Here is a 19,325-nt window from a genome sequence, read left to right as displayed (position 1 = left end):
TAGCAGATGTTTTTATATAGAGTCCATAATAACTTACATGTGAGTGGGATAAAAAGAACCAACTAAACCTTAACCCTGGCAAAAGCGTAAACAATAAAAAATTGTAAATAAAAATGTAAATTCAGTTAAAAATGACATTTACAAGAAATAAATTAAAATAATAGTTATATCAAGTCTGATGGATATATCTGACGAAATACCAGATGAAGATTGTAAGGAGAAGTCCCCAAGTGGCGGACACCTAAGTTATTTATAAATAAATCAAAAAATATTTCACGAAATATTTATTAAATTATGATTTATGTTAGATAACTAGGTTAGAAATCAAACTCAAATAACAAAACCGCAATCTTTGCTAAAAATAATTAATATTATCAATCAAACGTTGCTATCAAAAAATATGATTTTAAGCAGTGGCACCTAGTACCGGACAATTCAAAATAGCCTGCATTGATCACATATGTAGCCATCTCCACGCTCTGTAATGTCTGCACATGTGTCTTCAACAAATATTCTTAGATATTGCAAAAAAAAAGTCACTATTCATCCGCCCTTTTAGCTGGGCCACACCGATGCTCTCAGCTGGTGCATTCATAAGCTTTTCATTTTTTGACTAGGAAATACAAAAAATGTGGGTATGTATAGTAACCGTTAGCACTTATACAGAATAAAATTAAATAATTGGAATAAATTACGTAAATTCTCACAAGAAATATCAATATGTTTACTGTCCTGCACTAAGGGACGACTTAGTGTCGGGTGCTAAGGCACAGACATTTTCGTTCATTTGATGGCACCTACTAAATTTGGTTAGAAGATCTAATGATATTCTACCATTTTACGGATCACTTTTATCTCACCATACCACTCAAATGTAAATGCATAAATATGCTAGAATTACTTCCATTGATAATTAGGTGACGCCGTGATTTTGCGCCTAAAACAGCAAAGAGTTGCTACCGCCGTGGCCGTGTGCGTCACAGAGTCTTGGCGCGTGATCCTGCGCCTGTTTGCCCCCTATTCCCCTTTCACTAGTATTTTGAAATTAAAAGATTTATACTCGCTTTAATAATACGTGTTGAATACAGTGTCCGGTCTTTGGTGCCGTCCGGCGTTACGGAACTTCTCCCTATACAGTGTTGTATTTGTAAAAAAATGTGCCCATGATTTTTTTTATTTTTCGTTGCTTGAATATTGTAGCTATAATTTCGCAAAATTCCTTTTGAAATTAAAAATAAAACATTGGATCTATTTCCACCTGGCTGTCTCATTTTACCTCGCGTATGGGGTAAAAAAGACCAGGTGACAAATTTTTGAAAAATAGAAAAAAAGCATATTTTTGCAATGAATTAGTTGGGTTACTGAACATAGTCAGATAGTTGTTTGTTTGATATGTGATAATTGTTGCAATGTAATTGGTTTAGGTTTCACAACATACTTGTCCAAAGTCAAATTGGACCTTTGTGCCCCACCCTATCTTAAACTTAAACAAGATCAAATCAAATACTCGTTATCGTATACAAGACGAAATGAAAATTGAATTCTTACCATAAAATTTTGCCCGATATCTGGCGATCCGAATCGAATATAGTGATCGGCCTGCATGTTTCTCATTTCTAATGAGCAGGTGCTGAGATCTTCGCAGCGCCTGGACAGCCCTCCCACGTGGGTGAGCACGACGTACGGCGTCGGATGGTAGAGACGCCTAGTAGCGCGAGGCTCTACGCCACCCCAGGTATCACGGTATATCAATTGATGCCCGCCACCTGGAAATTAGAAATTGATCCTGGTTGAAAATTCGTTAGTTGCTATTTGTTGAATGTTTGTTGAGTTGAAGGAGAGGATAATATATTTGGACTAATTAATCATTAATTGATTTTAAGTGATACATCAGTAGAATGAACTCATGGAAGCTAACTAATTTAGGATGTAAATTTTTATAATCAGATTAAAATAGGATATAATATCAAACAATATTTAACTAACCTAAGAATTGTCAGTGATATTATTGATAAATCAGATATTCAATAGTACAAGGAACTAAAATATCTCTCAATAAATATCTGAAATGGGAGATGATGCTTTGCTCTACTTTGTTGAAAAAAAATTGTGACTGTTTGGTAACTAAAGGTTTTAGGTTCTATAAATTATTTCATCTTTAAAACTATTCGTAGAATATTTATTTATATATATATATATATATATATATATATATATAGGGTGGTCCTTAATATGGATGTTTTTGAATTTCTTTGATTTCAGGGTCTTAAATTGCTCGAAATAACATTGGACAAAATTATTTTGATTTTTAGAATCTTATAACTCAGCGACAAATGAATCAAAAGAAACAATTCGTGTCATGTTTGAAAATTTGACGCTCTACAAAAAAGGTTTTTTATAATATTTTATTAAATCTATTGGCATAAGAGTTATTCGAGTTCAAAATTCAATTATTCTATAATTACTAATATTATCAAGTATATATATTAACCAGTTAATCAAGGAGTTCTCGTTCAAATTATGCAACTGTACCAAAAGTCCATCATTATCTTTTTTTAAAACATAATAAATGAAATATATGCATATCGTTATTTAATATTTTTGAAGTATAAAAGAGATCACAAAACAAACATTAGTTTAATAGTCGATCGTAAATATATGACACGTCCCTCGCAGGGTGCATTTTTTTTTTTTTTTGAGGACGTATTTATATGTCCTACCCGTACAGATAGCATTTACGCCTGACGCATTTATGCGTCTTGCCCGGTTAACAGGTTAAGTAATACTAATTTCATAAAATATGTCAAATTTCTATTGTATTTTTTATTTATGATCAAAATAAGCAAATACAATTATTCTCAAAATTTTGTTACTTTTGAATCATTTGTCACTGAATTTTTTATCAATTTGGAAGCATTTGAACCCTTGTGTGCAAAGAAATTCGAAAATATACATATTAAGGACCACCCTAATATATATATATATATATATATATATATACAATTGAAAAGATTTAAAAATTGTAAAAACATATTTGGAAGTTGCTTTTCATCGAAACGAGTCACAAAAGAGCAAAGAAGCAAAGGGATATAGGGATCTATCTACCTAGGGTGGCGTTGCTGCCACGGCCGTCGCTGATAATATCATCGTAGTACGGTACCTCGCGTTTCTTGACGTCGACGATAAAGTAGAGTCCGAAAGCGAGAAGGGCGCACACTAACAATGCAAACGACGCAGCAATAATAAACGGTCCCCGCTGCATGCCGAAGCAGCGCGTCTGTCCATCGGCAGCATTTGTCTCCTCGCCGTGCGATTTGCCTCTGCGAGCTAAACGAAAATCACCAGCATTAAAAGGCGCACCTAGTTTCATAATTTTGTTTTAATCATTTTATAGCATGACAGTCATATGATAGTTATTGGTAATATCAGAAAAATTATTCTATATGTTCGGCAGTGTGCTTTAAAAAGAACAGATATACAATATACAAACACTAACTAATGGGCCGATTTTGCCGCACAACAGACCAATGTTATGGCAAGGCCATGTTACGCTCCACCTTCATACATTATGCTACTAAATTATACTGAATACTGTGTCAAAATGTCATGTATTTGTTGTACATTCAGGCGTTTTACACGTAAACTGCAAAGTCACTTGTATGTTATGAAGCTGGGTCAAAAAGACCCTGTTATCTAAGATAATTTTCTTGGCATTTGTGTGGTTTTTATATTTTTTATTGTTTTTATTTTAATTACAATCTGTCACACTTAGGACATTCAGTAATTGTTTTAACTTTTCTTATTATATGAATCTTGAATGGATGGCAACCCAGTAGTTGTCCAGTCAAGTTATGACTAATTATCTATACTCGAAGTATTTGCTGACATTTTTTTATATATGCAACTATACCCACGAGAGGCGACTTTCACTTGAGGCTAGATTTGAGATCTATAACTTCAAGTGGAAATTTGACATCAAAGATGCCTGATGTCAGGCTTGGCGGTAGCGGAAATAGAACCAGCAAACCTGGGACTAGTTGGTACTAGCTCACGTTCTAACCGATATCGACCCGATGTGGTTTCTAGGTGAGGTTTTCTTTCTGACCTGACAATCGGAAAAACGCCTGACAGCACAGTAACCACATGGCTTTTGTCAATATTTAGAACGATTCAGTATGGAAAGTTCTTCATAACATAGCCTTGCTATAAAATTGGTATGTTGTGCGGCAGAATCGGTCCATAAATACACGTTTGAGTGAGTTTACTAGGGGACAAATATCAAACAATGTTTAGGTCAAAGGCGTTCTTAAATTTTAAATTTAAAACAGGATACTTCAGAACATATATTTATATATATTTCAGAACATATATTTAACTGCAAAATAAAAGAAATGTACGACGCAAAAATCTAATCTAATCTACTTTTATTAGGCAACATTTATTTTATTACATAGAGTGTGATACAATATTTTTAATACATGTTTTTTACCCTAGAGTATTATACTTTTACAAATCTTATGAGTTTCGCAATGAATTTAAAATAATTTTAACAGTTAACAGTTTCCCAAAATATCACAGAGCAATGTTTTGAAAAGATAATAAAACAACAAAAAGAGAGAAAAATTAGAAGACAACAATACTTTAATTTATTTCGTTATGTTAAGTTAGGAGCCAATGTTAGATCAGAATATAGTTAAACCATTTCCAGGTATAATAGCCAAGGGCATTGATGTTAGTGTTGTCATGTTCCTTGTAGCCGACATAAAAATTCCTTCAAAATGTAAGCTTCTTTATTTGTTAAAATACTGTCGGTACATCAGTCTGTTCATGTATGTAGTTTTTAGATTAATAGTGTTTCGTCAGTGGGTCTCGGGATTTGTTAAGTACTAGTCGTAGAGCTTTATTTTATACAGTCTGTAGTTCCTTAAGTTAGTCTTTGTTGAACAGTATAGGTTCTATTAATTTGTTTTATTGAACTTTGTAGATCTTGTAATTTCTTGACATATAATTCTCAATAAGATTTTTAAAAAACTTGATTTTGAACTATGTATTATCAGTGTATTCGATGTGCATTATCATCAATTAAATTATGTTAATTGTATATTAGTAGAATTACAACATTTGAATATATTATAGAAAATATTGTAATATTAATAAAAATTACAGCTAATAATTGCAAAGAAACAATGTTGAGATAGTGTTTTTCGTGAACACATGAACAAAATTTTTTATATTAATTTATTATTCTTCAATTCCGTTTATTTTCTATATCAGACTAGCGAATATGAAGTACCATCTTCGCATTGTTTTAATTTTGGAATCTTTTAGATGCTTTCAGAAGCAATCGCGTTTTTAAAGAACTGCAAAATAAAAAAATGACGCACAAATCTTATATTCGTATCAGTAAGTATTCTAATTTAATACCCTCCTTATTCAGAAATTATTTTTATCATACAATTATTTAATCATTTAGTTTCATATAAAAACGGGTTTTTATATAATTTAGTTGCTATGGAATATCCAAGCTTTCTTGAGTTACTAGAATTTCACAAATGGACAAAAAAACATGAAATTAGTCATTAATTTTATCGGAGTAAACCGATGTGTAAAGCATCAGTTTTCCACATCAAAGATATACGCACACACAAATATATATATATATATATATATATATATGTGTGTGTATATGTATATGTATATATATTTAATGTAGTAGTGCCTGATAATCTTTTCATATGCACAGTTCGCTTAAGGTTATGCAATTGCTACAAGTTTATAAGTTATTTTGCACATATTTATATCGTTAGTTATGAATACATAAATTCCTCAGATTTATTTGTTATTTTGCTTAAAAGATTATCACATGATAGTAATCGAAGTTTTTTGTTCGACGTTGAAACATATTGATAGGTAGTAAAAACCAATGCATCGAAATCTAATGAAATATTTGTTTTAGTTTATACGTTTCTCTTGCTCTGGTATGTAAAATTTCACTTATGTACTTGTTATGCTGATAAATCTTTAAGTTTGTATTAAATAATGTATTTTTTTATGAATAATGAGACACGTCTGGTCTCGAAACGTATAAACTAAAATAAATATTTTATTTTTAACTTCCGGTGGGGTGCGTTATGGTAATCGTCCAAAAATTAAAATTGAAAATTTTTTCTTAACTTCACGTTATGAAAGTTTCTGAAAATTTTGGCATACCTTCAAAAATCCAAAAAAAAATTTTTGTTTGAATATCCAAAACAATTCGGATTCTAGCTAAAGTTCTAAAGCTCACTTATATACTTCAAATAAATAATTTAAACTTTGCAATTCAATTTATATAATTTTTATAAATATTAGACAATATCTTTCATTCTAACTTCGCTAACTAAACGTCGTTATACAATTTAAAAGCTCTTATATTTTGGCTATAAAATATGAAAAATGAAAGCTACACTATTTATAATAATATATTTGAAAACATTTCGAGATTCCTCGAATATTTCATTACGGTACGTAAAGTTCCTGCGATTTTCCTTAAGGCACGATGCTACACACTACTAGTTTAAGGCATGTTTTCGGTTCTGTTTCTCAAAAATTGAATTAAAGGGGTTTTACTGTGTATATAATACACTAACAAATAACTGAATTCTATACTTTGTAATAATAATTCAAAATGATTTGTCTTTAATGCACTCAAACCACAAACAGATAAGTCAATGCACGTTGTATTACTTTTACTAATAATGCATTCCCTGTTGTAATTGAATTTCCGCTTACACTACACTCTCACAGCGTATTCCGTTAATAAACAATTTATTTACCGACCGTCTCTTTATTTAAGAACTAAAAAATAATTTATTTGTAAATTTACACCGCTGTTGTTTGACTTTTTTATATGAATGAGATCATAATTCCAATAATGAATATTTGTAAATGTTTAAAAATTATTTAAATTATTTAAAATACAAATATTTGTAAATGAGTAAAAATTATTTCATAAAAAATATTCTTTAATTTAATAATAGGACAAATACAAATGGGAAAAATCATCAGAACAGATTAAAACATTATCGCGCTTTCAAAAACAACTTATTTGTTATATTAGAAATCTAATTGCAGGTTATTTCATTTATATATATATATATATATATATATATATATATATATAATATAAATCATATCTCATGCATCTACAAGTATAATGACGGATGTTGTTTACTTCTGCAAAACATGTCGTTTGTTTCTCGGAATACATCAGGTGTAGCAAAAAAAATAATTGATACAAACGTGTGCAAATTAAAAGTAATGCACGGCAAAGAAATAAGAAAAAAGTTGTTCCAAAATATTTTTGATGTTCTAGTATTTATGTTATATTAACCAGTTAAAGGAGTAATGTGCTGAGAAGATACTCGGCATGAAGAAGCAACAAAATGTATACGCATGACGGATATAATCGTCATGCGTATAAATATAAATCAGTATCGATTGGCTGTTTAAATTGCAATTTTTGAGAAAAATTAAACATATTCTCAAAATGTTTAGAATATTTTGCTTTTGGTACGAAATAAATAGTTGTAAGTGGTAGTTATAATTCGTATAAATAGTCGTCTTAATCAATGAGAATAAAGATTTATTTATCATTAAATGGCTTTCAAATTTTTCCATCGATACAGTCATTCCTGAGAAAACGTCGAAAAAAGGTCAAATTTTGATCAACTATACACGCACACTTACTTTTTCCAATTTGAACCTTTACCCTTGCGAAGACGTAAATTGTAAAAAATAGTAAATAAAAATTCAGTTTAAAAAAGCAATTTTACAAGAAATAATTCAAAATAATAGCTACTCCAACTCTGCTAATGAATATTTCTGACAAAATACCAGATCAAGTGTATATAGTGTTATCTTACAATCAGTAACAAATTTATCCATGAAATTTATATTTTGCACTTTATGAATATTGTAGCTATTATTTCGCAAAATCTCTTTTGCCCCTGACTGTTCCATTTTACCCCGCCTATGGGGCGAAAAGAGACAGATGACAAACTTTAGAAAAATAGAGAAAAAACGTTTCTATAATTAGGAATTAACTGGAAATTTCACCGAACGTAGTACGATAGTTGTTTGTTAAGTGTTATGTGTTATGACGTTATTTTTTTGGTTTCGACAGTATAATTACTTAATGTCAAATTACACATTTATGTTCCGCCCTACCCTATTCATGAGAAGTTGTTACTACATATAAAAATATTTTTCCCAATTTATTAAAGGTTCAAGAATTATTGCCCAAGCTGATTCCCTTCAGTGTTTTTATCTCATTAACACGTTAATCTCCAATTGTGGTTGTTAACTCGTATTTGTGCGCTTTTATCGCACAAATGTGATCGTATCATGATTGCTCGAACTAATTTATCAACGACATAACACAAATATAACCATATGTCATACGTGACACATATTTGTGCTTTTCAATAAATATAATTATTTAATTTATGATTGGCAAAGGTGCGTATTCAGTAAAATTACTTAAATTTGTAAGTTAACTTTTTTATATATAATTTTAGTGAACATACAAATTCTAGTGAATTTTATATTATACAATTGTATTTTACTTATGCTTTTTTATCCGCAGTCAGGCATCTAAGTTATTTCGTTGAAAGAATACTTTTGTGCCCAGATGTATGAATTATAATAGAAATAAGACGACAAGTTTCAATATTTATTTAAATTTAGAAATTTACAAAATTGTTACCTATAAATTTGATTCTTCGATTTTAACAAAATTGCAGTCAAATGCACTCCAAAACTAGTAACTATGTATTTATTAATTAAAATTATCACGTATTTATATTTTATTTAAATTGTTTAAAATAAATACGCTATTACTCTATGATTTAAAACATATTTTAAAATAATGAATATTAATAAATTTAGAGTATCTTCATCTTAATTTTCTGGTTATCCACAAAAAATCATGTTCATGCAACGTATTGAATTTCCAATAAATATCTTTGATGTCATGACCGCAAAAGATGTCAGATTTATGATTAATATAACCTTATCGATTAAATCAATCTATTATAAGGAAACCAATTAAATTATGAAGTTAATTTGATGATAACTCTCTAAATAATTTTATTTTATTTTTTGATATTCGAGATATTAGGGTATGGCACAAAAGTACTTATAGATTATTCTATTGCCAAATCGCTCTGTACATAATGTAATTTCTTTATATATTTTTCACTTTCCGTAGGGTAAGTTATAGTAATCGCAAAAAAATCGAAAAAGAAAATTTTAATATATCTTGGCATACCTTAGAAAGAATGGATGTATGTGTGTGTGTTCGGATACAAATTTTCGTCGACGATTTTGTGAACACAGTTCAACCGATTTAAATTATTCAAAAAACTTTCGATTTCGAAAAGGAGACGCGCTGATTAGTTTTTGGCCAAGGCAGGTGCAGCCGTTTCAAAGATACGAGGCAAAAAATGATAAAAATGGTAATTCAGTTTTTGAGAGAATAGACAGAGCGTCCGATTTGAACAATTCAATTATTTTACTTATATTGACAAAATAAACAACTGATCAATTTTTTGGGTAGGCAGGTCTAGCGGTTTTGGAGATTTTAGAAAAAAGTAAAAAAAATATACTATTTGGCGGTCAAAAATGATCGAAATTATTGGACTTGTGTGGGGAAATCAAGCAGGCTAGTGATTGTAGAAAAACAATTGGACTTGTCATTTTTGATATTGTAATATTTTATAATCAAATAAATTTTATATATTTTTATACGATGGGAGTTTACACTTTCATATCTATTACTACTCCCAGAATGTGTGGGGAAATCAAGCAGGCTAGTGATTGTAGAAAAACAATTGGACTTGTCATTTTTGATATTGTAATATTTTATAATCAAATAATTTTTATATATTTTTATACAAGAGGAGTTTATACTTTAATATACATTACTACTCCCACACTTGCTTTTGCCAAAAACTAATCGGCACGGCTCAACATCAATAAGAATCGAATTTTTGAATTATTCAAATTGGTTGACCCGTGTTCCCGAAATCGTCGACAAAAATTTGTATCCAAACACACATACATAAATTTTTTTTAAAGTATGCCGAAATGTTCCGAAACCTTTGAAGCGTAAAGATATACAAAAAAATTATTCTCGATTTTTGCGATTGCTATAACTTACTCTACGGGAAATTAAGAAAAATCTTTAACTTTTTTTTACAAAGTAACGGTTCGACAAATCATCAAGTGAAATTGATTGTGTTTTATCTAATAGATTTCAATTTTGTTTAATCAATGCGGCCGTTTTTGCGAAAATGTGGGCAAAAGACATAATTTGAGTTCACAAAACACACAGAATCTTTCCAAACGATTCAGTATGGCATCGATAATATAAAATAAATAAAACGTTCTTGCGAAAGCGTAAACTTAATAAGAGTAAATATAAACAGTCAATAATAAGAATCCGCACCACACAAACAAGCAAATTTCATTTAGCCGATGTTTACATGAACTAGTATATAAAATAAATTCTATTAAATTTTGAAAAGATCCGCACCTGCAACCGACCTATACCGGTGAAAACTAGTTTTCCTCCGGTGTCGCGCATTCACGCGCAACAGTAGTTTCATAGTTCGATTCGATTTTTTTCACATGTTCACACAATTCACTTCACGAGTTCACTACAGAAACATATTCGAGCGTCGGACCCCGTCCAGCGCTGACGGTCGACGTGTCCGCGTACCGCACTCCGTGTACCAAACACACGGTATGCGCTCAGGATTTCAATGATATTTAAACAATTTAAGACAACGCAAGGTTGGAACAATGAACGAAATATTATACGTACTTGTCGCCTTATCTAAAAATAAGGACAAGATTCTAGATTTCATCTATCTTTTATCGCGATAAAAACGTCTTTATGATATCGCGGATAGATTAAATTTGGCATAAATCTAGATAATTGTTGATATATTGATTAGTTTAGTGTTAGTTTTAATTTATTGCTTGGCACTAAAACATGGTAAAATATATAGATTTATAGAGATTTGAATTAACATTATTTCAATTTATCAGTCCTTAGAAATTATTAGAGAGTCGTACATATTTCATATACCACGTTTGGAATTTTTTATCATTATTAACTTCCCGTAGGGTAAGTTATTGTAATCGTCCAAAAATGGAAATTGAAATTTTTCATTTCTTCACGTTTTGAAGGTTTCTTTCAGAAAAAATGGATTTGTGTGTGTATGTACGTATGGATACAATTTTTTTTCCACGTTTTCAGGCGCACGAATCAATCGATTTGAATGATTAAAAAAAAACATTCGATTTGTATTGATGGAGAGATGTGCTGATTAGTTTTTGGCAAAGGCAGGTCCAGCCGTTTCGGAGATACAGACCAAAGAGTGCAAAAAATAGAAATCGAGTTTTTGAGAGAACGGAGTATCCGATTTGTAATGAAGGGTAGAAGTGGTGATTAGATTTTGTCAAAAGCAGGTCCAGTCGTTTCGGAGATACTGAGCTAAATGTGCAAAAATATGCAGTTTTTGAGAGAACTAAGCATCCGATTTGAATGATTCAAAAAACTTTTGCTTGTTTTAACAAAATAATTGCTTTTGGAAAAAAAAATTTAATTTTTTTCAAAAAAAATTTTTTTTGTATATCGAAAATAATTCAGATTTTAATTTAAATTCTGACTAAAGCTTTAAAGCTTACTTTAGTTCTAAAGCTACACTTTAATCATCTGGTCCTTTTTACCACATAGGCGAGGTAAAATGGAACAGCCATGGGGCAAATAGCTCCAATGTCTTATTATTAATTTTGAAAGGATTTTTCGAAATAATAACTACATTATTCAAGCAATGCATAATATAAATTTCACGGGTACATTTTTTACAGAGATGACACTGGATGTAACCTCATCTGGTAATTCGGCAGTAATATTTATCAGCAGAGTTAGAATAACTATTTATTTAATTTATCTCTTGCATTTTTCTTAGCAATTCACTTTATTATTTACTATTTTTTATTGTTTACACTTTTGCCAGGGTAATGGTTCAGTTGGTTCTTTTTATCCCAACCTTGTGTAAGCATTTATATATGTTATATAAAATAAACTGTTGAATCCAACTTAAAATTAACAATACATCTTATGAAACAATTAGATAACGTATACATAAGAAATATATTAGGGTCTTATAAACTAAACAACAGTGCTCACAATAAAAGAAACTAACGAATTAAACTAAAGAATTTCCAAATATTGCCGCTTATTTCGTGATAGCTACGTTGTAAGGATCTGAATAATGGTTGGTTATACATCTTTTTCATTGTTTCATATAAGTTTTATAAACAGTTTTACTTGATTAATAACGAAATATTTTTAATAAATAAATGTAATAATTAACCATCATACTAAAATAAAAATGTTTAATATAAAATAATTTAGTATATAATAACTTTTGCACTTATTGAATAAACTAAGCATATTTTTTAATTGGTTTTATAATAACTTACCCTTTTCTAAGCTTTTGGCTAATGACTAATTTTTTGAGATCAACAAAAATACAATAAATTGTTAATAAATGTTTTATAAATATAATTAAATTATATAGTGCATAAAACGTTAAAAACATTTAAAATTTTCACAGCACAAATATGCTCTCAAATTAATAAAATTTGAATGAATGGTTTAAAAAATGGATTTTTTTTATTTCGTTATTAATGAGTGATCGTATTTTGTATAATAATGAATTATAGAGTTTCATTATTTACAGACGTACACAAACAATGTAGCTTTGCAAAAATATCAATTCATATTCGAATAACCCTGTCCATTATCAGTTTTTAGCATTCGGTTCAGAGCAAGATTTAAATAAGACTTTCAAGGTTACAAATTAGAATTTCATTATCATACCGAACTCTGCGAGAATACTTCTTTGCAAGTAATAAAGCAAACACAATTTTCTATTGTTAGGCATTTCGGAATAATTGATAGATTTCGTCATGCGTGAGATCTAAGATTTGAAAAGCATTTTCTAAACTATTTTCGATGCTTCTCTTTGCTACTTCAATACTAAATTTACTATCGCCGGTCAAATTGTCTGTCTCAAACTTTGACATTTTTAAACGTTGAAATGTATTGTCAAACTATATGCCAATTAGTACCGTATCGCAAAAAATTGAAAATGAAAATTTTTATATATCTTTACATTTCTAAAGATTTTGGCATACCTCGGAAAAACTGGATGTATGGGTGTATTCGTCGACGATTTCGGAAACACGAATCATACGATTTGAATAGTTAAAAAATCATTCGATTCATAATTATAAGGAGACGTGCTGATTAGTTTTTGGCAAATGTAGGTCTAGCCGTTGCCAAGATACGGGGCAAAAGAGCCAAAAATGGTAATTCAGTTTTTGAGAGAACGGAGCGTCGATTTGAATAATTCAAAAAAACATTTTACTTGTATTGACAAATTAAAGTACCGTTTAAATTTTTGCGAAGGCAGCTGAAAAATAATCATTAGACATATGCACATCAAATTATTATATATTTTACAGAGATTTTAATAATAAGTATGAATTTTAACTACATTTCTATGGGTTCGTACCAATGTTTATCCTTTAGATTGCGTTGCGGCACTTCGATATTTATTCTCTAAAACAGCTATGCAGTATTATTGCTTTGAAAAAAGTTCAGAATTTTCAAAAAAATTCAGAGTATAAAAAAAATCGAAATATATAAAAGAAATCAATTTTTTCAAAAATTTCAAAATTCTCCAAATCGCATTTTTTTCAGTTTTCAAAAAAATTTAAAGGTTTTCTCAAAATTTTATTTCTCGGTACAGAAAGTTTCGGCAATTTCATTTTTTTCACAACTTCACAAATTAGATGAATTCATTTTGTTTTTTCTCCTTGAAGCGATTGTTTAGCCAGCCCTGACTGAAGATTTATAATTTAAGTTTTGATTAGTGCACGTCGACAAACGCCTACGCCGGTGACATGATAAGTGATTTCGAACCGCACTAACACACATAATATAATATAATGCAAGCGGACAAAGTCTGTTTCTCTTTAAAATTCAAAACACCTTTATATTTCTCTGCGGTGTGTACTTGATAAAATCAAAGACGATTTACAATAGATACATCGAAATACACTGTATTATTCTTCTCTGTCTCGTCATAAATTTAAAATTATGAATAATTAGCATTAAACTTTATTCACATCGAATATGATCTAGGGTAGTGTTCGGCCAAAATGATCAAAATTTTTGTGAAAGGATAATGGGTATGGATGAAATCTACAAAAATATAGATACATAAACAATATACTTTACAGTACAATATTCTATTGTATCTGTTTTTTATATATTACGCAAGAATTAATTGCTAAGAATTAACTACTAATGTTCAACTTATAGCAAAACAGCAAACAAAGTAATCTATCTGTATACAAGTAACGGTTATTCTTTAAAAGCAATGTGGTCTACAAATCATGTTATGGTAGGGCGCCGACTGAAAGCGATAATGGGAACTTGTTCAAACAAACATACTACATGTTTCTCCCCTTGAACTCTTTTTCAAAATCAGTATAGTTAAATTGAAATTTAAACTATTCTCTAAGGGGACGTCTTAAAAATCACCTGACTCTTAAAAGGGGGGAGGGTTTTACAAATAATCACAAAATATACCAAGAATGGGTTTCATTATGATATCACGTGTATTGATTTTTTACCTGAATTTTTTAAAAAATCCAAAATTTTTCAACAGAAGTGATTAATGGGCGGCTCTTAACTGTGCAGTATGGTTAAAAAGAATAAAGATGATAAGAAAAATAAACTAGTGGGCTGCATGGCATCGTACCTTAAGGAAAATTGCTGGAACTTCCCGTACCGTATTTAAAAATCTTGATCCGGAAACCAAAAAAATTTACACGAAATGTGTACACATTATTAAAATCTCTATAAATTGATAATAATTTGATGTACATATGTCCAATAAACATTTTTGACCGCCAAATGACATTTTTTTAACTTATTTTTATTGAGAGTTCATAACCGCTGGACCTGCCTTCGCAAAAATTTAATCAGTTCTTCATCTTGTCAATAAAAGTAAAATGTTTTGTGAATTGTTAAAATCGGACGCTCCGTTCTCCTAAAAACTTTGTTACCGGTTTTGGCACTTTTTGCCCCATAATATTTTATGATGATCTTCAAAAGTCTTGAATTAAGACTTTTGAACCATGTACTCATCACATCATTCAATTATTATTAATCATCACAAAAAATTTCATCAAAATTGTAAAAAAATTAACAATTAATTGCGAAAAAACGATTCGGCCGAAATTTACCAAAAACTTATCAGCACATTTTCCAGCTTATTTCTTTCGAACAGTTTTTTATTTCCTAAAATTGGTGCAGTAATTTAGCTAAAAAGTAAACGACAAATTTTGTTTCTAACGTAACACATTTATTAACAAATAAATAAATAGAATCTATGATAAAAGTTTAAATGCAATTATAATTGTGTAATGTGTAAATACTTTATTGCGCCTCTGATTTTCTATCTCTATAAACATGTCACATGAATGTTTTCTCGGAATAAGAAGTTTAATACTAAATTCTTATCGACCAATCATTTCAAAACAACTCTAAATATATGAGGTTAAATAATAGAGAATTATACTTAATCAATCGGCTATCAGTACCTCGATTTACAAGATCCATTCAACATTTGGCTCAGAATTGTGTATACGTTCACAGCTTTTACAAAATTTGAATTGTTGTTGTTGAAATATTATAAATAATCACAGATGTCAAATTTAAATTCTATTAATTCTATAATATAAGAAAAAATTTATTTTAAACCAAAAAGAAGAGTTGGTTCTAAATTAAATTGTCCATCTTGTATCTTTTAGTACAAATAAAATGATAAGTAAACTTGAGCATTCTTTCATGTATTTATTTTTTTAATGTGGTTTTCTTGAAATGATTTTCTGAATTTCCTGTGTGACATTTATCTCACCACATCTATGTACGTGCTCTTCAGTGAATTTTCCACATCCAACTCCTTTGATTTTATCTCAAAGATATTTGTTTAAAATTTAGTTCGCCTAATCAAGATCAAACATTTGACTCTACAACAATTCTGTTGATATGCGAACATGTTATTCTCGGCATATAGAGTTATTTATATTTCAATCAAAAGCTGTTTTATTTTTGTTGCATTAGAACCGGTTATGGTATAAATTAATATCTAAGCATTAGGATTCGGGGAATAACGACTAGCGCGTAGTTATACATTGAAATGATATATGATTTACCATAAAATTTGCTTAGAAATTTCATTTACCATGTTGTGTCGCTTTTAGCAATCAAAGTTAAGTCGAATATGTAATGAATTTTAATATGAATCGTAAGAACAATATGAATACCAGGAATCTAAGTTGTGGCAGCTCAATCATACGGGATTTTTTTTATGTTTTCATGGGATTTACAAAGTGTACCTTATAATATTTAATATAATTATAGATTAAGCTCTTATATTGTTTTAATTTATATATATATATATATATATAATTTATATTAATGTACATTATTAGAAACTAATATAAAATAAACTAAAGCCGGTATATGATCAGAAACTTCGAAGTTTAGATTTAAAGTCAAACAGTATTTAAATTGTTATGATTTTTAAATGTGATCAGCTCTATAATAATAACCGAATCGCGAATAATAACCGATCTAAATTTTATTTCATATGTCATGCTACTGAATTATCAAATACAAGTTCTTAAATATCTTTATAAACTATCGATCTACCAAGAAAATGATAAATCATTCAATAGAATTTAATACGAATTTTTGAATTTATAAAAATTTCTTTAACAAGTATTGCTGCTGTACTAAGAGTACTATTGCTCTAAATTTAAATGCAAGAAATGCCAAATTAACATTCAATTGATACTACTACTCAAGGTTTGATAATAAAAAAGTCAATAGATTTGTGAAATCAGCAGCAAAAATAACTAAAAATGCTTTACATTATAATCAAACATTTTATGAAAACGTTATATTGTTTTAAAATTTTAATACTTATAGAAAACGGTATACATATATACTGTTGAATATATACAATTGAAAAAAAAGAATAAAAATAAATTGGTTTATGGCAAATATATTATTAATTGTATGATATAAAACGTTTTAAGTACCTGCATATAAAATTTTGCAGGGTAGTATTTTTAAATGTACAATGTAATTGTACATAAATGTATTTTAGAGAAAGAATGTTATTAATTAATTTATTATCGACACATATTACAATAATCGTGATGAGCGCGAAAAAGAAAAGTTTATTAAATCGAATATATTTTTGATATTGCCCAAGGAATTTATATTATCTTACCTTCACCATTCGTCATTGCTCTATTATGCAAAACTTGGTCCAGACTAGGCGCGTCCCTGGACTTATTAGTACCAGAGCCATCATCCGATCCTAAATATTGGTATATCGTCACAGGTCCATGATACTGTGTTAAGGGTCCTATGACAACATCACTAGAATTGTTCATATTAATTGTAGGCATAGAAGGAACATGAGTCATATTGTCCACTAAATTCACAACCCCTAAATTTGCACTGGTCCCGGTCGACCTCATGGCCGCCGCGGTATCTTCGTTATTATTTGTAGAAACCTCCATTTTTTTATCACTTGTTTTTATTTCTTTATCGCATTGTATCATTAATTATATTATATTTATTTTGTGATGGTGATATGAAAATTTTAAATTATTCTAATGCGCACGACGAGCGCACCATGTGCGTTCGACATGGAAATGTGTATCTTATGGTTAGCGAATAACAAACGTGCACTTGCACATATTATAGAACTTTTAAAACTTGTTCCTCTGTTTGGTTTTCCCAGTCGCGTCTACAACAGGTAGTTGTATGTATGCGATATTCAAATTATTATAATGAAGATCGGTTTTGCGACCATACTGGTCAGGCGAATTATTGTAGTCAATAGATGCGCAGTATTCATTTATACAGTAATTCATATAATTTCATAATGATAAATAATCTCATCGTTAGCATAAAAATTAATCGCATGATGATAGCATGTAAATGAATGTGGGATCTATCGGTTGATTATGGTTTAACGAGGTTTTGGTACTAACTAGACGTATATATGAAAAAAATTGAGAATTAACATTTAATGGTTATTAAATTTACTATATAGGCTAAACCTACGTATGTTGGTTAATGAACAATAAATACAACAACACTTCAAGCAACGATTGAACCATGTTCAAAAAATTGAATGAAATTGCAAATAATTCCTAATTATATAAATATTTTAAATTATTATTTTTCTAAAATTTGTCATCTGATCCTTTTTACCCTATAGACTGGGTAAAATGGGACAACCAGGTGGCAATAGTATCCAATGTATTATATATTCAATTTTAAAAGGATTTTACGAAATAATAGCTACATTTTTCAATCAATACAAAATATAAATTTTATGCACACATTTTTTACACTGTATATAGCAGTTTTACACTGCATACAATATATATAAAAAACTTATAAAGCCATTAAATAACGTGTACATAAAAGTTTTATTAAGGTCTTGTAAAGTAAACAACAGGCGGCATGTCAATATAAGCGAAGTCAATATATCCGACTGTTTTTTAAGTAATTTTATATGAAAGCCAAACTTCTTAGTACGATTACGTCAATATAAGCGGTCGGTCAATATATCCGGCGTCATACTAAGCGGATTTTACTGTATATGAATGAGATACAACCGGTTGTAAGTGGCATTTTGCATTAAGACAAGTTGTATGATCGTGATCTTCCAGATATGTGTAAATAATCAACTTCATCGCAAAGATTTTAAATTTAGCAACTCTCAAGATTGTGACGATGCAACTTTGAAAATTTGATGTAACCTATTATTTCAATCTTTAGTGAATTTTTGTAAATAAACTATTTTTGTGGTTCCATAACACAGATTCAAAAAATAAAAAAGATGTCTACATTGGATGTACGGCCTAAGTTTTTCAGTGTAGATTTAAACCTTGAACCCGAATCTAAAGTCAAAACACAGAGAAAAATAAAAAAAAAACAAAATCTCCGATCTAGTAATTCTTCTGCATGAAATAAATCTTATAATGTCTGTCGTTTCCTTTTCACTTTAAATGAGCTTTGCAACTGATTTCTGCAAAGCGCTTTCGTCTTTATTGAGTTTCTGTTTGTAGAATCCAGCAAATATATTTTCAAATAACTGTTAATA

General features: G+C 29.5%; 2 protein-coding genes across 2 annotated transcripts in view; one reads left to right on the top strand and one right to left on the bottom strand.

The window, feature by feature from the left end:
• LOC113378740 (probable medium-chain specific acyl-CoA dehydrogenase, mitochondrial) overlaps nt 1-19,325 on the top strand; it is a 78,808-nt gene that overhangs the window by 51,589 nt on the left and 7,894 nt on the right. The window lies entirely within an intron of this gene.
• On the bottom strand, nt 1,667-17,844 carry LOC113378742. The gene is made up of 3 exons (XM_026619321.1): nt 17,433-17,844; nt 3,161-3,360; nt 1,667-1,766 (listed from the first exon to the last, which is right to left on the bottom strand). Exons 1-3 carry the CDS (start codon nt 17,767-17,769, stop codon nt 1,749-1,751), a joined length of 555 nt encoding a protein of 184 aa, XP_026475106.1. The 5' UTR covers nt 17,770-17,844; the 3' UTR covers nt 1,667-1,748.

The sequence above is a fragment of the Ctenocephalides felis genome, unplaced genomic scaffold (assembly GCF_003426905.1).
Source record: "Ctenocephalides felis isolate EL2017-DRISC unplaced genomic scaffold, ASM342690v1 CF-g0.4_SCAFFOLD_01886, whole genome shotgun sequence".
NCBI lineage: Eukaryota > Metazoa > Arthropoda > Insecta > Siphonaptera > Pulicidae > Ctenocephalides > Ctenocephalides felis.
The sequence above is the reverse complement of the archived record's forward strand: the minus strand, read 5'-3'. Positions and strand labels throughout refer to the sequence as shown.

Excerpts from the sequence above, each read along its gene's own strand:
- LOC113378742 (XM_026619321.1), bottom strand. The coding sequence starts at position 17,769 with ATGATACAATGCGATAAAGAAATAAAAACAAGTGATAAAAAAATGGAG. Across the intron at positions 3,361-17,432 it reads AGCAATGACGAATGGTGAAG|GTGCGCCTTTTAATGCTGGT; the intron begins GTAAGATAATAT and ends TTATGAAACTAG.